General features: G+C 47.3%; 1 protein-coding gene across 14 annotated transcripts in view; it reads right to left on the bottom strand.

Annotated features, from left to right (window-relative positions):
- Positions 1 to 23,584, bottom strand: part of CASZ1 (castor zinc finger 1) — a 438,974-nt gene that overhangs the window by 59,807 nt on the left and 355,583 nt on the right. For 9 of the 14 annotated variants that reach the window (XM_083453582.1, XM_083453581.1, XM_083453580.1 and 6 more), the window contains one exon: positions 6,943 to 7,539. In XM_083453582.1, coding sequence (XP_083309708.1) covers positions 6,943 to 7,539 — 597 coding nt within the window. Of the gene's footprint in view, positions 1 to 6,942; positions 7,540 to 18,889; positions 19,513 to 23,584 lie in introns of those variants that run through there. The other 5 variants (XM_083453572.1, XM_083453579.1, XM_083453583.1 and 2 more) reach the window with 4 other exon arrangements.

Genomic DNA, 23,584 nt, shown 5'->3' with positions numbered 1-23,584 from the left:
ACACACAGACATACATACACACGGCTGGTGTTTTATTTGAGGATGTGTCCTGCAACCTGTTCTTGACACTATCTTAGTGCATGACTCTTCAGTGCTACTGCGTTATAGCTGTCCAGAGGGAGCTATGGTGTAACAAAAGCAGGACATCACTACCGAGTATATCTGGTATGAAAAGTGACGAGATTTCAGCAGGAAGTTATAGCCTATGTGCCAAAACAGTGTGAATGCCTCCAAAACCTTGCAGGCACAATGGAGCATTGAAGGCATCGTGAGTACGAACCATCATGAATGTGCAATGAAAAGAATGCCTGAAGGGGCCTCCAGGTAGGTGTGGAGTCAAAACAGAGAAGGAAGATGCTCTAAACATGTATTCTACCAGCATCTGACCCATTCCACCAGCAGAAGAGATGGGAAGCAGAGCTCATTCCATGAGCTTTGCCAGAAGACACTCCTACACCTGATTGATGTAAGCTGACCATTATAAGAACAACTGTTTAAGAGACAACTGTTTAAGAACTGGTCCCTGAATTTGTTTCCCCCCTTGCCTCTTCCCTCCTTGCCACTTTCCCCTTGTGTGTTATGCTTGTCTTAGATTGTAAGCCTGTGTGGGCAGAGGACTGTCTTATTTTAATTGAATGTAAGTTAGCCACTCCAGGAACCTTTTTAGCTAAAGAAGGGGGTCCAAATGCTCTCAATAAATAAATTGGCAACTCTTTCTTTATGATCCTGCTTTCTGTGTCCAAGGGAGACTTTTTGTGTGTTGCGTAAACAGTTGGGGGTAGCTCACCGTGGAGCCTAAAAGTTCCAACCGAATGTCTGGTATGATTTAATAGTTGTATGTAACTTCTCCATAACCAAGGGAAACTTAAAAGGTAGCTCACAACAGCAACAAGAGAAATAATGTTTCAGCAATCTATGGAAACAAACCTCTGCTTTTATCTACTTGCAGAACGCCAGGCACAAGTTTCAACTGTGCACATCAGTTTCATAGTTTCTCTCTTACAATTACACACAAAGAGAGTCTTCAGGGATGCTATTCTCTCCCTAATTTTTCCGAAGAGCTGCCGCCAGCCAGTGTGGACTAGAGATGGGGGAAGAATTCAACTTTGTTTGCATCTGAATGTGAAGCTACCTAAACCTGCACTTCTCGAACCAAACACAAAGAGAAACCCAGGTATTCTTCAAATTTTGCATTTCTCTGAATTTTGCAATGCCTTTCTCCAACCTAATAATGGGCACGAAGATGCAAATGCTAGGGAAAGGTGTTCATAAAGATGCATCTGTTACTGAAAATCCCATACAAAAATGCAATACACTGGGGGAAATGGCTTTCAAAACTGCATACAAAAGTGTGTTCAGTAGAAATCCATACTAAAATGCTGGGAAATTTTCATGAGGATTTTTTGTAAAAAAAAAAAGAAAGCCAATCACTGAGGAAAGGTGAACTGAATTTACGATTTGGAAAAGAAAGAAAAAAAGACACTGGGAGATAACAAAATACACAGATTCATCCATTCCTAGAGAATTGCTGAGCTAGGTGAACCATAGGTCAGTATCAGCTAGCATCCTCCGGTCCTACCAAGCACTGTGCCTGACCCCTGGCCATGCTGGCTGGGGCTAATGGGAGTTGCAATCCAACACCCACATGGGGTAGGCACCTCCTTTGCATGCAGAAGGTCCTGGGTTCAATCCCTGGCATCTCCAAGAAGGGCCACGTCTGAAATCTCAGAGAGCCACTGTCAGCCAGGGTAGACAATATTTAGCTAGATGGACCAATGGCCTGACTCAGTCTAAGGCAGCTTCCTGGGTTGCAAACATCTGGGGTGCACCATGCCAGCTGCCCCTCGAGTAGCTACTTAAAACTAGGGTATGGAAAGCTGTGCATATCTCCCTCTCCAGAATTGGGGGTTTGAAGCTGCAAGAGGCTGAAGCAAAATCTGCTCAGCCCTGAATGCTGCCTAGATGGGAGGCCCCATGGAAACCATGCGCCAGCTGCTCTGAGTAACATGGAAGGTGAGCAGGGAGGAAGCAAAACAAGGAACAAAACTACACACAGAAACACCGGCTAAACTGGGAGTGAGGATTCGCGTAGCTGCTTCGCACAGCATTGCCTGCTATTGTCGTCAAAACAGCAGGTGGACTTTGCCAGGTCAGGCCAAAGGTCTGTCGGATCCAGCAGCCTGCCTGCTGCAGACGCCCTCACCGCCAAGGAGATCTGCGGCGGAAGCCACCTGCTGCTATGTGTCCCCTGGTGCCTGGTACTCAGCGCCTCTGCATACGAAGGATCCATATTTGGCTCTCACGGCTGAGTGCTGTCGATCAGCTGATCCGCCGTGAATTTCCCTCCCTGCTTGCTCACCTAGAAGGTGGCACACAATCTGGGTGGGAACCTTTGTCAATCCAGGCTTTGGGAAAGGTGCCATGTGGTGGGAAATAACCCTGCCAGATGGTGCTGTTTAACTCCCTGCGGGCTGGCAGGCTCGGCTATGCGTTCCCAGAAGTATTCCCCGTTCCCCATAACTGTATACTTTTTTGGGTGCCTCTGCAAACAGGAAAGGCAACCAAAGGAGCTGGACTGGGGAGGGGTGGCGGGGGGAAATTAAAACAAACTTAAGCACCGAGTCCGGGCTCAATCACCTTGTGCTGGCGACAGACAAGGGCTTTTCCTATCAAAGGAAACTGAAGGTCACACTTTTCCTCATTGATCTTGCAATGTTTGTTAATTACTCTGTCACTGATGTGGCGAAGGATAATTAAACAGCTCTGTTTATATCTTATATGCATAATTATGCGCGTTGCCACTGAACTCGCGAAGGCTGGAGAAGAGGGAAGGGACAGATGAACAGAGATGAGTTTCGGTTGCGTTATTAAGGGGGAGCGCGGGGTGGGGGGTGGGGGAGCTGGGGCCCACATACACAAAAGGGAGAAACTTTGATGGATTGGCGAGATCAGGGGGGCTTGTCGAGATGTGGGAAAGAGGGCAAAGTGTCGAGCAAAGTTATTAAACCTGAATGGGAGTTTAGACTTCATTTGAAGATGCCCTTCTCTCTCTCTCTCTCTCTCTCTCTCTCTCTCTCTTTCTTTTTTGGGGGGGGGGGGGTTGCAGTAGTTCTGGTAACTCAATCTTCAATCTCCCTGTGGTCGAAGCTAGCTTTTTTACACATCCACTTCTTTGGGAAAGCTTTCCCATAGCTGCCTATAAATGGTCACCTCTTATCTTTTTGCCAGTGATGGGGTGGTGGTGGGGTTTGGAGCCCCATATTTAGTCTCTGCCTTCCTGCCAGCCACCCCTGCCTCGATTTCAGAATCTTCCCAGAACAAACGCTCCTATATCACAACTGTTTAAAGTTCCCCATAAACCTCTCTGGCCCTCGTTGTGTCCTGGTACAAACACTGTGCTCTCTGCTGGAGGGGTGGTGGGAATCTGTGGCTCTGTGCAGTTGTGGTGATGTTTAAAGTCACTTCTTGCACTGGGTTTAATTAGATTGTATGGAACTGGCCTACAACAGCACCCATAGTTCTGTGGGGCCCAGCCAGGCAGGACTGGGTAATCTGCAGTCAGTCTGGTCCATCTGATGGTCATAACGAAATCTTAAATTTCTTTTTTTTTTTTTGCTCCCCTTGCTTTGCACACATTCACCAACAATTGTTCCCTTTCCAGCCCTATATGAAAGACCGCCTCTATCCCTACAGACGCTCTCCACTGTTAAGGTTGGAAAAGAGGTCCCTCTCGGCAGTTCCTCAAAATTGGGAGTGGTTGGGGGGCTGGGAGGTGGAGGGCTTTCTTTGTGGCAGAGCAGCCCCTAAACTGTGGAACTCCCTCCCCACAAAAAAAATCTGGCATCTTGGGCTGCATACACTTCCTACATTTAAAGCACACGACTTCTCCCAAAGGATCCTGGGAGCTGTAGTTCACCCTCCTCCCACAGAGCTGCAATTCCCAACATCTTAAACCAACTACAGTTCCCAGGATTCTTTAGAGAAAGACATATACTTTAAATGTATGGTGTGTACACAGCCTCTCCTGCACAGCTGAAGACACCCCTCTTTACACTGTTAAGATATTCTGTTTTGCTGAATTTATACTGTTCTGTTCTGTTCTGTTCTGGCTGGAAGAGTATGGCTTGCTTTTATAGTTGTAACTATTTCATCTGCATTTTTATGTATGTATATATAAACCACATATTATATTGTTAGAACCTGCCCCCAGGACCTTACGGTGAAAGATGGGTAAGAAATCTTTAAAATAAATAAAATAATGTAATTAATTTCAGTTGGGTCTGCCCTGAGTAAGACTTAGGCAGACACAACCCCATCTCCTCACAGTTGCCGGCTAAGGTACTTTTGCACACACAAAAACCTCTCCCTCTTCCTTGTTAAACTGCGTCCTTTTACCTTTTCCACTTTATCTAGATTGCAAAGACTGGGCAGAGAGCATAGTGAGTTCAGATAACAACCACCAGAGTTTGAATAATGGGGCATTTTGCCAGCTCTCCAGGAAGTGAGTAGAACTTTCCCTACTATGGGTGAGGTCTGCAGAGAGGTTTCTCTCCCTCCCCCCGCTTCCCCCCTAAGCAATAAATTCTTGCTTTCTTAACGAAAAAGTAGACTAAAGAAAGTCAAGGAAGGTGGGGCTGGGGGGAGAGAATGCACGCAGGCTGAAAGAAAGAGTGAAAAAGAATAACCCCCTAGCAGAACTATGGCCAATTATTGCATTAAGATCAGCAGAGGGGGACTTTTTGGTAGTCCCACCGTCCTAAAAAGTTTGGGGTGGGATGGCCTCAGAGGGGAAAAAAAGGCATTCTCCAAGGAAGCTCCTAGGTTGTAGAATTCCCTCTCTACAGAGGTGTGTCTTGCATCTTCATTATATAATTTCCACCGTACATTGAGGACATAACTCTTGACACCTGAAATATACAGTCGTACCTCGGTTTATGAACTTAATCCGTTCTGGAAGTCCGTTCTTAAACCGAAACCATTCTTAAACTGAGAAGCGCTTTCCCTAATGAAGCCTCCCGCCGCCAGTGCCCTTCCACTGTTTGGTTTTTGTTTGTAGACTGAGGTAGGGTTCGCAAACCAGAACACTACTTCCGGTTTTGCGGAGTTCATAAACCGAATAGTTCGTAAACAGGGCTGTTCTTAAACCGAGGTACCACTGTACTTATTTTCAAGACACACACTATTGATACAATAGTAATTTGCTTTAAACTATCTTTAATGCTTAAATCGTTGAGACCTGGCCCGTGACCTAGTGGGGAAGGGCAGGTAACAAACTGACAATGATTATGATGGTTTAAGATTTGTTTATGGATTTTATGGAATTGCAAACCATAACGTAACTCCCCTCCTTCCCCCTCATTCCATACATAATAGCCAAAAGCACACATTCCCCGGAGATGTCAGCAAGCGATGTTAAGCGGTAATAATAGTAACAACTGCAATGGTAATATTGCAAACCGCCTTGGGAAGGTAGTTTTGTCCCGGGAAGAGGTTGGAAAAAAAGCACACGCATAAGGTAGATAAATAAAAACAACAAGGAAGGCAACAATTAAAAAAAAAGGAAGGGAAATTAAACTCGCCGTGAAACAGTTCCCAGGGCAGGAAGAGCTGGGAAAAGAGAGAAGTCTCGTTCGTGCTAATGTGTCCGCCAGGCAGGCCTGAGCGGTGGCAGGCAGAGGTGTCACAGAAGGAGCTGCTGCTGTTTTGTCGCTGTGCCAGCGGCGGCCAAAATTCCTCTAGAGGGGAAGGCAGAGGGAAAGAAGCTGCTTCTCTCTTCTGCCAGTACATCTCCCCGCTTAGCTGAGCTCTGTGTTCCATGTCCCTGTCTTCATTCCTTTCTCTCCCCTTCGAGGGAAGAGGGGAAGCAATTGTGGGCTGGAAGGGGGAGACGGAGGGCCCGGCGGCTGTGTCAGAGGGGCCAAGGGCCCACGCAGACACACACTTGTGCAAGCACACATGAGCACAAGCTCTAAGCCAGCACTCTTTTCATGGTATGTGCTGTAGCAATGTTCTGCGAAGCTGGTTGAACACATCTGCAAGCGCACACACAGACAATAAAGCAGAAAGAAGGAAGGGAATATATTCTGATTTTCTTCAGGAGTTCTGGCAATGGTGCTGAAGCTGCAGTTGTATGTTGTTATCGATGGTGTTTCATTTAACTTGCCATTTTATACTTTTTTTTAATGTATGGCATTAGATGGTTAGGTACAATCTTGCACTCACTTACTTGGGACTAGGGACAGTTAGCACTCGATGGGGCTTAATTTCAAGTGGGCATATATAAAGTTGCACTGTAAAATTGAGTAGCTGCAATTAATATTTTAAATAAGTTGAAATAATACTTATTGTTATTTCAGCCTACTAAATTATATATATTAATAACCATATATATATATACATATATATATGGGGGATTGTCCTCATTTATTATAAATGTTCAAGGTACCATTGATTGTTTTAAGTGGCTACTACAATAGATTAGTCACATTTCAAAATCCCTTTTTAAAATAGATCTAATTGCATTTTGCTTTTAAATGGAGTGTTGGGGCTAGCCCACAATGTGGGGTTCAGGGACTGCCTAGGCGTCCTTTGACACAGGAAATATGCTGCTCATTGTTGAAGGGGATAAAAAGCTACCTAGGTCAGCCCCTCACGCCATCCCACCCACCTGAGTCCAGAATACAGAATGCTGTGTGCAGGGAGCAGATGATCTGCAAGAGGGACTTACAGAGCAATACCTGTAGGCAAGTAGTGTAAGTAACCCAAGCTGCACGCAACAGGAAATGCTCTCCCCCCACAAAAAAGAAGAGCCACCAACCCATTAACAGCTGGGTAGAAATTTGTTAGGATGATCAAACAGACCCCGGATCCATCCAGCAAACGTACCAGTTATTCAGTGCCCAAGAAAGAGCATAACAGAGATGCCAGCCTAGGGAGCCTTACCTGAGGCAGCTCCTCCACCTAGCTTGGAGACCACCTCACTGCTGGGACCCCGGAAGCTTTCGTCCTTCGAGGGAGGCCCATCTGAATCCCGTTCATCCAGGAAGCTGCTCCCATCTTGGGGTCCCCTCAGTGGCTCGGCCTCATCCACGTTGTCCTCTTCATCACTGCACCCCTTGGGCTGCACCATATACACGCCTTCGGGGGGCACCTCAGCGCCCTCGGAGCCCCTCGGTTCCTTGCTCTCGATGCGCCCCAGCAAGGAGTCTTCGCTGTACTCCCCGTTGACCCACTTTTCAATCACTTCCCTTCGCTTGTCCTCCTCAATCTTCTGCACGCGGTCGACCCCTTCAGGGAACTCTGGGCCCAGTTCCTTGGCCCCAGGCCGGGCGATATCCTTTGCGGTGGTGAGGGTACCCCCACCAGCGCTCTCCCGACCCAGGGGAGGCTTTTCGGCATGCGCCCGCTCGGGTCCCTTGTGGTCAACAACGACCTGGCGGCTGAGCTTAGCACAGATCGCGTTCAGCTTCAAGCCACCTTTGCGCTTGGCAGCCATCTTGGGGTTACCTGAGGTTCTGTCAGTGCATATAGTTCTTTCAGCTGGAGGGAAGAAACAAAAAGAGAGAGAGAAAGCAAGACAGTTAAGAGGGTGGGGTAGTCTCCAATGCATCTAAAGCAAGTTTGAATACCGTTCAAATAACCGAAAGAAGAATAAACAAGTGGACTAAATCACAATTGGCTTCATCCCAAAGCAAATCCACACAAGCAAATTAGCAGTTTCTTCATTATTTACATTCTGTGCTTCCTGTAAGAAGCTCAGGGGCTCCCTCCCTTTCACTGTCACAATGACCCTGTGAGGTAGGCTAGCTGTGGAGATCATGATGGGCCCGGTGCCACTCAGTGAGTTTTATGGCTGATTTAGCAGTGATTTGAACTCATATCTTCCTGGTCTAACGCTCTGACTGTTACACCACATTGACCACCTTTCCACAATCCCACAGTGAGTTGAGCAGATTCCTGGAGCATTTGCTTGAGCAGCTGTGTGGCAAGGTGGCTGGAGCATGAGCTCTGGGCATGAGGAAGCCACACTCACAATCCCCCGCTCAACTAAGGCTCTCAGATTAGTCTTGGGTGAGCCCTTCTTCCACAGTCTATGAGTCCCGTGAAATTCAAAAGCTTTAATTAGACACATTTCTGGCTTTGCTAATATGGTCTGCCTTGTTCGTTTTGTTTTGGGTTTCTCTTCTCTTGCTGATGAGGAATCCCTAGGTTTCACTCAAGATATGAGGCAGATTTGGGTGAAACAGCTGCACTTTACGTTTTCAAAAAATGGGGAGCAGCCAGAAACCTCACCATAACCTAATATTGCTGGCATCTCAGCAGAGACTAACTCTGGTCAGGCTCCAATCACCATCTTAAAACTGAACCCAAGCCCATCCAGTGGTTACAACATCCAGCCCAAATATCGTACGTTTAAAAGTCTCCCCCCCCCTCATCTCAGGTACTCCCTGTTCTGTGTAACACCTGAGCCTGAGGAAGGGTTTGCTTCCCATTTTGTGACACTTTGGTTGGTCCTCATAAAGGTATTGCCTAACAATAGAAACTGGAGTTGTTGTCGTTTTTTCTCTTATGGATCAACACAGCTGCCTTTTTATCTTTACATCACTGAGGTTGCATCCTCATGCATAAGACAGTTTTGGTTTGCAACACTTTCAGAAGGGAGCACAGGAGGGGAGAATTTATAGTCCACTGGCTATCAAACCGATAGCATGAGCTTCCCACAACTGCTACAGCAACGGTGTGGCTTTAGAAAAGGATGAGACACCCCACCCCACAGCAGCTTAAGGATGCAGCCTCCCCTCCCCTGATGTTGAGGTGAGATGAAGAGACAGAGACCTAGGTCCACACCCCTCACTTGTGTCAGCGCCTCTCTCAGGAAGGGTCCAGGCAGCCGTTTGAGCCGTGTGCTTGGCACAGCGATTGCCCCAGAGCCTGAAGCTTTTGCAGCACGGTGGCTCACGGCAAGACGGCCTGTCCGTCTCCTAACAGCAGGAGTCAGCAATGCAATAAGACTCACACGCAACAGGCTCGTTGCTGAGCATGGAGGAGGTTGCTGACACATTGCAGGAACCGACCCTTGGTGCGCTGTGGGTTGGAGAAACCAAAGTAGATTCTCCTCTGGACAGGGTTTCCACTCGCTGCTCAGAAGAACCCCCTTCTCTCTTCCTCTCCCGCTATTTTACCTGCTCTTCCCTCACTCAGTACCTAGTTCTGCCCAGCTGCAAAAACAGATTCATGGGGGGGGGGGGAGATGAGAAGGATGCTTTCAACTTGCTCCCAAAGAGCAAGATTTCCCTTGCTGCTTGTAAAAAGGCTTCTGGGTCTCTTGCATTCTCCCTCCCCCCGTCCCGATAAAAATGAATGACTCTGGTTTGAGGCCCCCAAACACAGAAGGAGGTTGTGATCTATCAGACCCCCAGCGACGTGCCCGGGAGCCGTTGTGACATCCCCCTAATCCTCCAGCCTGACAGTCCAACGCAAACAGCCTGAAACTTTAGACTCTCTCTCTTCCCCCGACAGCCAGCGTGTGGCTGCTTAACATTAGCGGCTGACAGCTCTGGGCACGCTCTCCTGCCAAGAGCGGCAGAAGAGAAACAAAATCGGCCACAAGCCGCCCAGGAAACCATGGCCAGGGAGGAGAGGATGCCATCCCCCCCCGCATAGAGCCCTCCTAGGCCAGGGAAACAAGACAGCGGCACCAGCAGCTCTTCTGGATCTGAATGCCAAAGGCCTCAGCAGCTCCTGCATCATGAACAGCCCATTTATGATTAGGCCCAGGTGGCGACGACCTAGGATGGGTCTTGCAACACATTTTAGATGTTGTTTGGTTGCTTTGGGCATATCCAGGAAATTGCTCCTCTTTTTTGCTCTTTTTTGGGGAGCAGAGGACAGCATAGCCTGGGTCTTTCTATGTACAACATTCAGTCCATACCCCATTTAATTGCCATATTTTTCATGGGCTTTGAGGTCAAAGCCAGACAGAGCTCAGGCAAAGGCAGGTGATCAGATTTTTTTTCCCCCTGAGCAGCAAGGAGCAAGATCCAAGTTGCTAAAAGCCTCTTGGCTCAAGATGGGAGGTCTGCAATCCATGCAAAAAACCTGAATCGCCCTTCTCCCTTTGTTCCTCTCACCCACAAATATGCGATTCCCAGATAATAGCAAAACAAAAAAGACACGCACCTGTGCTATTGACACACCCACCCATGTACTCCCAGGAGAGCACACACCATGTACACACCCCAATACATCGAGGCTCCAGTGACACACCAACACGTGCGCTCTCACTCTCACACCCTCCTGTGTCATGTTGGCTCAGGGGAATCCAGGTCGCTGTTTCGTCACTGTGCTTCCCTGGCCCCACCTGATCCGGAAAGCTCAACCAAGGCCTGTTAAACTCAGGGCAGAGTCCTGCCCTCAGCTACACCTAAGTTGGAGGATCAAATGAGGTTAAGGTGGGTGGAACGGAGCATCAAAACCAGCTCTGCTAAACAGATCACAGCCAAAGCTCTCAAGAGGGGAGGGCACTGTTTTAAACGGGGAGGAGGGGTGCACCCATATGCTTTGGAGAAAAGATGGCTTGGGGAACGTAGCTGAAGGAAAAAGGTTTGGACAGCAGCCTCCGAGGCAGGCCATCAGGCCACTGATGATTCAGCACAGGGAGAGAGAGCGCTTCTGCAACACACACCAAGGTCCAGCACAGATCTTTTCTACAGGACAGGCCTTCCTCAGCCTGCTGGAGGCATCGAGGTGTCAGATCCTATCAACGGCCCCCCGAAAGAAAGCCCCCTCCTGGCCTCAGCACAAACGGACATCTCTCCAACTCTCTCTGTCCACCGCCCCTCCTTCATCCGTTTCCACCCTTCCACAACTTCCTCGGGATGAGGGACAGTCCCGTCATCCCAGAAGGAAGAAGCCGAAGACACGTAGAGATGGCAAAACGATTCTATAAATATTTATCTAAAGGAAAAGGATGGTGGGCAGCGGGGTGGGGGAGAAATATTGCTGCGAGGATGTGGAATATCCCACAGACATGGCTCACCTCCTGGCCTATCGAAGAGCCCTGCAGCTGGATCAGGCTAGTGGCCCATCTACTCCTGCACTCTGTTCTCACAACCGCATGCCCCAAGAGGAAGCACACAAGCACCACTCTCCCCTCCTATCACTTTCAGCAACTGGTATTTAAGAAACACTGAGACTTCAACAGAAGAGGGAGAACACAACCGCAAATGTTTTGCAGCTCCAAAAGATGAGGGGATTTTTAAAAGGCACTTCTCTGAGGCTTAGGCATCTTGACCAGCTCCTCACAGCTCTGCCATCAAAATGCAGGGCACCTTAGAAATTGGCAGAGGACGAGTCTTTTAATCTCAGGGTTGTGGGTTCGAGCCCTGTGTTGGGCAACAGATTCCTGTATTGCAGGGGGTTGGACTAGATGGCCCTTGTGGTCCCTTCCAATTCTATGGTTCTATGAAATAATAATTTTAAAATCTGCTAATTTTTATTTAAGTACCGAACCCCCTAGGGGCTTACTATCTAAACTTTAGTAGCAAAGGAGGCAACAGAGGGAGGAGTCACAGAGGTACTTGGGCAAGGATACACACAAATGCAGTTATACATGGGCGCTTACTTCAACTGTAGCTAATTTAACTCGCTGCTCCTTCCTTTGATCAAATTTTCCCACCGGTTGAAATAGCAGAATGGTGATGCAAAGAGCTAACAATCCAAGGGCGGAGCTGCTTTCTAGCCCTTTTCCCACATGGAAAACCTGCTTTTCGCTTTCTGCAATCCTCAGTCTGGTGAGACAGTTGCTGGTGTTGCCATTTTGACAGTGGGAGGCCAATAGGGGCACTTTCAACACTGATGGGCTAGTTTTCTATTTGCAGGCATCTCCCCCTCCCTTTTTTTAAACAGATAAAAATAAAACTCTTATGGCATCCTCTACCTGACACATGAAGAAGGGCAACACATTATATCTCCCTCTGCCTTAAAAGGGGATTAGACAAATTTCTGGAGGGTAAGGCAGTCGGTTGCTGCTAGCCACAGTGGCAATGTTCTGTCTCCACTCTTGGAGGCAGTTTGTCTCTGAATACTGGAAACCACAGGAGGAGAGTGCTCTTGCACTTAGGTCCTGCTTGTCAGCTTCGTAAGGCCACCTGGTGGGCCACTGTGAGAACAGGATGCCGGATTAGATGGACCACTGGCCTGATATTATGTTCTTTACTTCTCTGCCCTGCTGCAGAATCTGTAGTATGTGCAAAGTCTGATGGGCAGTTGATGCAGAAAAGGCATTCCTGGGACCAAAGCAGCCTAGCCCCCACCCCCACGAACTCTGCACCAGCCTCAGTTCTACATTTAGTGCCTTGCGAAAGATCCCAGGCTAAGTAAACATCCCCTATGATTTTCTTCTCCCGAAAAGAAATGTTTTGATTTCACATCAATCCAAGGAAGCAGTTTATAACCCATGCCTGTCACAGAGACTTTTTCATCTCTGCCCAGGACAAACTCTCCCACATGCTGTATTTACACTGAATGCTTCCTGTGAAAACAATGCAGCTGAAAAGTTTACACCCGTGTGGCGTGGCAGGCAGAAAGATGGCCCCCTCCCGCTTAGAGCAGCTGAGAGCCTGAAGAGGGGAAGAAAGAAACAGGACTCAGGAACTTGCAAACCTGGGGAAACCACGAGAACTCCCAACTGCATTTTAAATGAAAAGCAGCCATCTAGTCCTCATGGAACAGTGGAAATTGCACTAAACAAGCTATGCAAGGCAGTAGGGTAAGCTTTGAGCACAAATGCCCATGAGTATGGATTGAGCATCATGCTTTGAGCTCAGTATTATTCAGCAATTGCACCTCACAAGAAAAAAGTCTGGCGTTGGGCTCATAATTCTGCCAGTTGAAAATCTCAAGTGTCCATATGTAAAAGAAAGGCAAGTATCTAGTCCTCAAGACCAAGGAGGTAGGCTTGAAAGCCTCTGGGTAAAATTGAAAATGCTGTGTGTCTATGTAGCATTCCTAGCAATTGGGGAGAGGTTCTTTAATGGCCTGCTCAGCTCCTTTCTCCTCTTCAGGATTTAGCAGATGCAAAATTATGCAAAATTAAGCAAATATGTGCAAATGTGCTTAACTTGCAATCATCTATCCAGGTCACGGAATCCAGCTTTCTTCTTGGTGCACCATCCGTACTGAAAGCACAGTGCACAAACAGCCTTCAGCCAAACACTCTGGGCAATGCCTATCTGGCGGAGAAAGCGTAGCTTGCTTATTTTACTGTTTTAAGATCTTGCTAGTATATTATTATTACCGGTATTATTATTATTATTATTATTATTATTATTATTATTATTATTATCCCTAAAGAATCACAGCAAGAAGGTAAATTGAGAGTTAGTGAGTGGGAGTTGGTGAGAGACAGGAGAATGATGAAGAGGTAAATTTTTAAAAACTGGGAAAGAAAAGTGCTGGAAGAGACTCTGAGCTGGGCAGGTAGATTAAGGGACCAAGAGCTGATGGCTGGGGGGGGGGGGACTCTTGACTCTAGACGAAGGGCGTTCCTGGGTATAGAGTGGAGTGGGGTGCTGCTCAAACCCAGCTGAGGATACCCCTGTTGTGGAAGGGAATGGTGGGTGGGGAAAGGAAGCAGGGCTTGTGAGGACTGTCACTTCAGAGGGCTGCGTGGAAGAAACGAACAGATGGACCTCTCGTATTCTTATTGAAGAATTTTAAGCCCAGCTGAGTAGCTGCGCTCAGGAGGGAAGCCGCCGTGCCAGCTTTCCAGGAGCTGTGAGGGTTTCATCCGATCAATTATTCACAACATTGTTTGGGGCGGTTGAGGGAGGAAATGGCGGGCCAGGCAGACGGGAGTGGATGGGGGGGGGGGAGCTTGTTTGCTTGCGTGCGTGTGCTCTTGTGGGTTTGGAAACTGTACACATTTTTCAACTGAAGTAGGTGCAGGTTGCCAAAATGCACCCAAAGCCAAATGACACCAAGAAGCCATCTAAACCACCCAGCAACCAGGATAGGACTTGGAGAGCTGCAGGGTGGGGTTGGTCCTGTTTCTATGCTATTCCTTGGGCCGATTTGAAGCGTTTATCATTGGTTTTCGTGTTTTGAACCTTGGCTTGACTTTTTAACAATGTTTGCAAACCACACGCAGGACTGTGTTATAGGAATGGTACATAAACGCAACAGCAGCAACAAGAGAGTTTATAATCCCGTCCCGTTTGGGGTGTGGGATTTGACAATGGGGCTCTGATTGTGCATCACAACTTTCTCAGCTTTAAGTTTTGTTTGTTTTCAAGTTGCTGGACCATGAGATGGCAAAGACTATGTGGCCAATGTTTGGGTGAAACACTTCTAGTCAGATGAAGAGGTGAGCATCTCTGGGGGGTTTTTTTTTGAAGGGGGCAGAAGGGACAGAGGAGCAGAAAGCACAACTAGGCAAAACCAACAAACCCGATTTGCATCATTTAGATTCCTCATGGAACTTTAAAACTTCAGATAAAAGTGTCATGGCCCACTTGAAAAAACAACAACCATGACTTGATTTCCTCCCACTGTCACCTCTCCACCTCCAAATGTGGGGTTCTAATCCAGAGCAGTCCCACAAGAAGTCCACATGGTCCTGGGTTCAAGGCCCATGGTTCTGAAATGAATCAGCAAAAACAGTAGGGAGCAACTCTCCTCAAAACCAGCCCCAAACATACCTACCCATTTCCCAACACAGGCCAGATGAGGCTGGGTGTTGTGGTTTTTAAAATATTACTCTATTTCCTTTGAAAGCCCTGTCTGGGAAATACACCATGAGGGATGGGGTCCAATTCCATGGGTGGGAGGTATGCAAAAAAAGTGGACTTGGTGTGCTTTGACACCCGTCCCTCCCCCCGCTGCTCCAGTTTATCAATAAAACATTTTATTGCTTTTAGCTCAAGAGATGACCTCGGCTTAGTGGAACGCTGTCTCTTTCGCCTGACCTTGGGAGAGTTCCACAGCGGCGCTGCTAAGCGGAGTCCATGGCCACTGGAAACGCAAATCCTTCATGGCTGGAAGGAGGGCAAGCAATGCCCAGGGGACGGGCACTGGAAAGGACATGGGTGCCGCTTCACCTTGGACACATGGGACTGGAGGAGCAAGAGAGGCTTTCAGTTTCCTCCAAAGAGAGGCAATTTTTTGGTTTGAAAAATGAGAAACACAAGGAGGAGGGAACTGGAGGCTGTGTATTCTGCAATCACATAAGACCTGGAATGGACAGCAGAATTTTGCTAAACTTTTCTTTTAAAAAATGAGATATGTTCTAGTAATAAGTAGTATTAAGAGGAAATAGCTTCATGGAATAGAGTGGGGTAGACAAGATTTCCAGTAGGTTTTATTTGGGGGGGAGAACTTCATTTCCTTGCACAGCTCTTCACACACCCATCCAGACCAACAAAAACAAAATTTCACAAAATAATATCATTCATGCAAGCTAGGAGTTATATGGTTGCACAACCTAGCATTTCTGGAGGGCAGAATTGGGGTTCAATAACAATATCGCTTCGCTATAGTTACACAGTAAATATGAATAGCCCTCTAATTATCTTTTGACAACAGCCCTGACCATTCTCCTCAAAGTCTTATTTAAGTCTTTCTCTGTAAGACCGCTGGACCCATAAAAAACACACGCAGAGCAGAGGAAAACTTTTCTGACGCTGGTTAACATGCACAGCAATACAAAGGACCCTTCCATACTGCGGGCAAGACACAGCAATCCTTCCACCCTGTGTGACACCACTTTGCATGTACACACACAGATACATTCTCAGCTTTCCTGTGCCCCCCTCAGGTCCCCCTCAGCCGGCACCCTCGCCAATTCTTGCGCTGCAATCTCTCCGAAAGAGAAAACCCTAAAGTGTTAACGGTGATCGGTGAAATGGCACAGCAGATTGCTACAATAAATAATTTACTGATATTTATAAATATTCAAATCAGCAGGCTTCAGAAATTGAAAGGGGGGGGGAGAGAAGAGAAGCTGGAAAGTAAGTGTGTGTGTGTATTGGTGCAGGGGGTGGGGAGTTGACATTAATTCCCCGACTCTCCAAATTCATTTGAGGACTATTTCTCATTTCAAACAAATATTAAATCTTTTGGCATAAAAAATGGGTGGGGTGTGCATGGGTGGCAGGGGGTGGGGTGAAATAGATGGAAACAAGGAAGGAAGATGTCTCTATGGCTGGCATTCTGCACCGTCTGCCAAGCCAGCACCTTCAGGCTGGTAACCTTGGACTGACAAGCCACAGGGGACCCCGTGTCAGCTTGTGTTACCAGGGTGCCTACATTCGGCTAGAGGTATCTCCAATGGTAACATACGCTTCATCATAAAGAAGAAAAAGGCGGTGGTGGGTGTGGCGTGTCACCTTTAAAACTACTTTCTTCAAGGGTGCCTTTGTTCTCTGGTGGAGCTTGAAATTCTCCTTCCTTGTATGAACCACCCTGAGATCTTATGATGAAGGGCTGTATATAAATCTAATCTAATCTAATAAAGCAAAGCAAAGCAATATATATATATATAAAATAAAAATAAAGCAAAGGTTGCTACAGGTTGCTGGTAGGACAGGCACACCATCCCAATACAGACAGCAAATGTTATGTGATGGTCAGACCAGGGGCAACCAACGTGGATATGCTGTTGGACTCTTATCTCCTTGAAGACCCAGGCAGCAGGGCCAATAGCCAAGGGTGATGGGAGATGCAACCCAACAACATCTGGAAGGGAAGCACATTGGCTACCCTTGGCTTAGAGCAGCCTCCCCCAACTCGGTGCCTTCCAGATGTTTTGGACTACAACTATCAGCACCAGCACCGGCCAGCACTGGGTTGTAGTCCAAAACATCTGGAAGGCACCAAGTTGGAGAAGGCTGAATTAGAGTGTTGGACTGTTATTATTATTTATTAAATTTGTATACTTAGCAAATCCCTCGCTTAGCTGTGAAGATCTCTGGGTGATTTCTGGCCCGGTCATAATCTCTCAGCCTAACCTACGTGACAGGGCGATTGTCAGGATTTTTTTAAAAAATGGTGGAGGACTATATACATCTGGCATTGCACAAAGCCCAAGAACATCCTCTGGCACCCAAGAAACTCCCCCTTCATTGTGAGGTGCTGAGGATGGTTACGGTTTTCCCTCCTTGAAAGGTGTACAGAGTGGACAAAGGAAGCTGGGAGAGTGATGCTCCCTCCCACTTCTTTTAGCTCTACTTACCGTATTTTTTGCTCTGTAACACTCACTTTTTCCTTCCTAAAAAGTAAGGAGAAATGTGTGTGCGTCTTATGGAGCGAATGCAGGCTGCGCAGCTATCCCAGAAGCCAGAACAGCAAGAGGGATTGCTGCTTTCGCTGCACAGCGATCCCTCTTGCTGTTCTGGCTTCTGAGATTTAGAATTTTTTTTCCCTTGTTTTCCTCCTCCAAAAACTAGGTGCGTCTTATGATCTGGTGCGTCTTATAGAGCGAAAAATACGGTATTCACTTTATTTTGCGTGTCCGTTTATTTCCTCACATATTTGTACGCTGCTTGCCCATCTAGAGAAACATCACAAAGTCGTTTCCCCAAACCCACCAGCAAAATTAAACACAATATAAATGATAAAATGCAGACAACTGCAGAAGCAAAAACAAGAAAATACAGCGAGACATCCTACAATATCAAATCATGATTAATCCTACAAGATAGGACAGCATCAAAAATTTAAGGATCACAGCAGCTAACAGATCAATCTGGGCAAACAAAAATATATTTAGGTGATGATGGAAGCTTTTCAAGGGTATAGCTGCAAGTGAAGAGAGTTCCATATCTGGGGTGCTGCCACTAAGAAGGCCCTATTCTGTCCCCACATGCCAAGCACAAAAAGCAGTGCCTTGTTTGCTAATTTTAAGGCCCAGGCTTTTCAAGGCTCATATCACCACCTGAGCTGCCTATATGAGCCTTGAAAAGCATGGAGCGCTGGAAGACAAAACAGGAGGAACAATAAACTAGCAACTGAGGCCTTGAAACCATCCCTTTTAATTCTTGTCTGCCCCCACATCGAAAGGGGTGAAATGTAGAGTACACTGTAATATGATTTATGGCCTGTTTTTGATGCTTATATTTTAGTGAAGCTGGGTAGGGTTTGCCCTTCCTTAGTGTTGAATGGCACACCTGTAGTCATTTCTATTCTATTAATCGGGATTTAAAATGTGTAGAGAATAGTTTTGGCATTTTTTAATATCCTGTAAGTCACTTTGGAACTTTCCCTCCCCCCCGTAAAAATCATCATCAACAACATCAGCATCATCTCTTGAGAGGCTTGTTCCTCCATCCTCCTCCAAACATTTTTGCAATCACTGCCATTGCATGAAGCTGAACTGAGGACGGCTCCTCAATGGCTTAATAAAGGTATTTCTGAGCCGTACTCTCGTTGACGGGATGGCCTGTGGCCCTACTCCGAGGGTAGATTGCCCCGGAACCCTTCTCTCCTGCACTCATTAACCAGGGCCCCAAAGCACCCCATTGGTAAATGCCTGGCTCCGGCATGGGGTGAGCTTCCCCCAGGATGAATAATGCTTTTTCTAATGCACGGGTAGCCTGTCAGCTTCCTTACTCCCAATGTTTTATGAGCTTAACTGAACGGCTCTGAACTCCCTGGTAAGAAATAAAGTTATCCCTCAGCGTCCCCTTCTAAACATTTCACTCAGTGCAAACGGTGTTTAAGAAAAATGAGGACATATTTCTTCTTAAGGATGCAGTATCCCCCTTCAGAGGCCTAATTTATGCCATATATCAACTGGCCAAGGGAGAAAGAGGCAGGCCGGCCGCATTGGGAGCGCAGCCGGCCCAAATGGAGATTCTGTGCTGCTTGCTTTAACCACTGCTGTCCTCCTCACCTCGCAGGCTTGGAACACCAACCAGACGGCACGCACACAAAAATCGGACGGGCGCTGCACAAACTCTCGGCACTGAGCACCTTTGCCACATGGCGCATTGGCTCTGGAGTCCACAGGATTACAGCAAGGTATTCTGGGAGGCTTAGTTGGAACTGGCTGCCAGGTCCTAAGGGGTTCACAACCTGAAATGCCGAGAGCAAGGCCTCTTAGGGTAGGGCCTGCAAAGATAAGTACCAAACACACAGATTCCTAGGGTCTGTAAAGGCCCAGGACAAGGCAGAAGGTCAGGAGACATCCAATACCTGCCCAGTTTTGCTCTCTGTGTTAACAGATGCAATGTGGCTTGTGGAACAGGCCTCAGAGAGTTATTGTATGGTGACTACCCATGGCTGGCAAATTGGGACTTCATGAACTGGCAGGACTATGGGAAGGAGGAAGAGGATCCTGGCAAGGAGTATAGCTGGGACTGAGACACACCAGGGCAACCTGGGGATGGGGAAGGAGAGGTTGGTGTAGAAAGTACTCACAGGGTGGCGGAGCATGATGGATGGGAGTCAGTGCACAGGAACCAGAGCAACAGGACCCATCACCAGAGCCAGATGGGCCCCTGTCTCAACAAACACAGCAGATTCTGAGGCATAGGGAACAGCAGGCAGGGTGCTCTAGGAGGCTGAGGCAGGAAAAGCCGACAAGCCCAGCTCACTAGCAGGTGGGGCTCGCTAGCTCTAGGAGGAGGTGTGTGATTCCTCAGCTGGAGTAGGCTTGGAGCAGGTGAGGGTCCCATGCCTCATCAATCCCAGATGCGGCAATCCAAATGCAAAGGGCAGCAGAGCTGAGGTGCTGTATCTGCTCAACTGCCCATGTTGATTGCTCTAGGATCTCTGAGGGATCGTGCTTTGGTTTGGACACGCAGATTGACCCTGGAGTGGGAACTTGACACACTGACTTGTCGCCAGGTCGACCAGGGGTTCAGAACAGGTGCTGGTCTTGCTGGGGCCAGGATGGTACAAATCTAGATTGCAATGGGCTCTTGAACATAGAACAAAATTGGCCTATGTTGTGCTGGTCACATATACAGTTGACTTATGTTACCGGGAAGCCATGATTTAATGCCCCCCGCTATAAGCACCTGCGTGACTGACTTGCAGCCCATGCAGAAGTCTAAAGGGCAGCTTATATCTGGCCCTCGGCACACCACTAATTTCCAGATCCCGAGTTCGAGGCCACAACGGGCATGCCACAAACGTACCCTGGCAATGAAGAGACAGGGAGGAGAGACAGCCATGATAACAGCTAGGTGAGTAGAACTGGTGCCAAGGCTAGCATGACTGCATATCTGTCAAGAGCCCACATGCCATCCAGGGATCTACTTCCAAGACCCCTCCGGCCTTGTTGCAGTGAGGAGGCAGACTCAGTGAGGGAAGGGACAACACAGAGGGCGCCCTGCCGAAAGGCCTTCCAAAGTCCAGGGATGAAAATTGTTGTGCTCATACTCAGGGCGATCCAGAATCTTGAATTTCTACATGAGGAGTTTCTATAGGGCGCAGAGAGCTTTCCTAAGTCAGTACATTTGAAGCCCAACACTATAGCTAAGACATAATATAGGGGGGGACAACAACACTCCCCCCTTTTTTAAAAATAGCCTCAGTGCTCCAGCCATTATCTGAACACTTCTATCCTGAACCTTCTGTTACAAACAAAAAACCCCATGTACTTTCCCAGGGCAATATTTTGATATTGGTATATGCAGTGCTTTTTTATGGGGGTACGCATAACCCTAAACATTTTGTGAATCTTTGTACTTTTGTCCATTTACTGTATTTATTTCTCCTGATTTGAACTATAAAATGGTAAAAATGAAGTATCCCTAGAAAAAAAAGCACTGGGTATATGTGAGGATATGCAGAGTTGGCTTCCAGGCCCAATTGTGATATACACAAAATCTAGGTTGAGAGGGAGGCCTGAGAGAAGCCTGTGAGTTGCCTGGCAACCACATGGGCCTCTATTGGGAAGCTGGCCTCAGTGTTCGAGATCCAAGCCCTGGAGCTGCTGGTCCATGTTGCCCCCTTTAAGTCATTTAAATATCTCTCTCCCAAATTTTCCTTTTGCCTCAGCCACAAGACAGAAAGCAGGGCCTAGGTGTTATTGTGAAGCATTATTACAAATGTTCTTGGTTCATTTGCCCCTTTCAAAGCAATATATAGAACACCCATTCCGTTGAGGTAGCCAAGTCCCACATCTAACAAAACCATTTCTCTTGAGGTGGAGAGATCATCTACTTCCTCCAGCATAACTTTTGCCATTGCAGGGAAATGCAGACACCCCAGATCTTCTTGATCCACAATGGCTTTTATGGTGCATGTCTACTCAGAAGCAAGTGCCAATGTGTTCTAGGCTTACTCTCTCTTGGTCTCTCTCCTAATAAGACTTACAAACGTTCTTGCCATACCTGCCATTGCATCTCTATCTCCAGCCCCGGTTAAATCAATAACATTCTCTATCACCTTTCCCTTGTGCTTTTATTCATAGGAAACACTTTCCCCCAATGTAGGAATACTGGCTTGCCATTTGCAAAAGGGGTTCTGTTCCTGCTTCGTGTCTTAACTGGACTTTCCCTTTACTTTTTTAAAAAAAGAAAAACAACAACTGAAAAATATAAAATTAAAACGTCACTCCCAAATCTGCATCTTCCATCCTCTAGCTTATTTTAATTTTGTTTATATTTTTATACGCATTAAAAGGTTTACTATCCAAAACGAGTCTAAGTGGTCTCACTTGTCGGCTAAGTAACTCCATAAATCAACCAGAAGTGTTAACATCTACACCACAGCCCGAGCCATCAATCTTGCCCCATTTTACAAGCGAAAAACAAGGGTTGCTGTGGGGTGGGTGGGGAGAGAGAGAGAGAGAAAGGAGGGGTGGGGGTAGTGGGAGCACTAAAGGAAGCGTAGCTGCTGGCCAGCAAAAGACCAGGAGGGTTCGTCTTGCGGAAAGTTATCCGGGAAGCCAGGCACATTGCCAAAGGAACGGGATCCAAAACATCAGACTCTTCAAACTCTTCCGTCCCAAAGGCAAAGGCTCCGAAGGAAACAATGCAGATAATAAAAGGGAGGTTTAGCGTTAAGGGCAATATAGTCTTGGGTGCTGCTACATGGAACTGTTTCCGGACAACTTACCCTGGGATCTGTTCTAGGGAAGGAGTATTGATGAGCTGTGCTAGGAGAAATGGGCAACTTGTTACCTACGGCTAACTCCCAGGAGTCTCACCTCCAAAGAACGGGAAGCCATAGTTCCTGCCCATGGAGAATGGGAATTAGACAAATTCATTGAGGATAAAGCCACCAGTGGCTAGTAGCCCCGATGGATATGCCCTCCTGTTGTATGGGACAGTGTACTTCTTAATACCTTGAAACTGCAGGAGGGAAGAGTTTCTGTTGGGCTCAGGTCCTGCTTGTGGGTTTCCCAGAAGCATCTGGTTGGCCACTGTGAGAACAGAATGCTGGGCTAGATGGACCACAGGCCAGATCTAGCAGGTTCTCCTTTTGTTCTTATGATGGAAGCCACAGAAGGCCAGAAGCTGATGACCTTCTCAAGGAGGTTCTCTCACATCATGTCAAAGCTCTCTTTAATCGTACAAGCATAAGGATAGCAATGCTTAGCATTTATACAGCACTCAAAACTTCACCAGTCGATACCATAACCCCTATAAGGGAGGGGAGTACCATTATGTCCATAATCTAGGAGGGAAGGGCTGAGAGAGTGAGTGGTATACACCAAAGGCCACTTAGAAATGAGATTTGAATTGAGGGGTTCCTTGCCTCTGGCCTCCTATGCTGTACCCTGCACTACACCACACAGGAACACAGTCAAAGCCAAGAGTACATGCATATGCAAATAGCAAGGCCACATGGGAGAAGGAAGTATTGTACTGAAATACACCCTGGTACATATCACCCATTTCAGACAGAGCGGCATAGGAATGTTTGCATGCATGCACATGAAGTCACACTTGTGTACAGCAACACACACCACAGACACACACACAGCGAAACCCCTCTTTCCATGTAATGAGCCAAAGCTTTGGAGAAACACAATAGTAATATCCTAGGTAAAAGGTAAAGGGACCCCTGATCATTAGGTCCAGTCATGACCAACTCTGGGGTTGCAGCGCTCATCTCACTTTATTGGCCGAGGGAGCCGGTGTATAGCTTCTGGGTCATGTGGCCAGCATGACTAAGTCGCTTCTGGCGAACCAGAGCAGCACACAGAAACACTGTTTACCTTCCCGCCGGAGCGGTACCCATTTATCTACTTGCACTTTGATGTGCTTTCAAACTGCTAGGTTGGCAGGAGCAGGGACCGAGCAACGGAAGCTCACCCCGTCGCGGGGATTCGAACCGCCGACCTTCTGATTGGCAAGTCCTAGGCTCTGTGGTTTAACCCACAGTGCCACCCGCGTCCCAATATCCTAAGTACATCAACATTTAACACTGATCTACCCACACGTACAAAATATGTATCTGTGGAGGGTCAGCGTTAAAATATGTATGTGCGCACACACAGAAGCAAATCATTTTGCCCCACTCCCAAAGAGCATGCAAAACATCAAAGGCACACTAGCGTTGCACACCCATGTTTATGGGAATACTCATGGGAGAGATACGTGTCCAGCAGAAATCTCAAATGTGGCTCTAC

Source organism: Podarcis tiliguerta, assembly GCF_965153285.1.
Source record: "Podarcis tiliguerta genome assembly, chromosome: 8".
Classification (NCBI taxonomy): Eukaryota; Metazoa; Chordata; class Lepidosauria; order Squamata; family Lacertidae; genus Podarcis; species Podarcis tiliguerta.
This window is presented reverse-complemented; position numbering and strand designations above follow the sequence as displayed.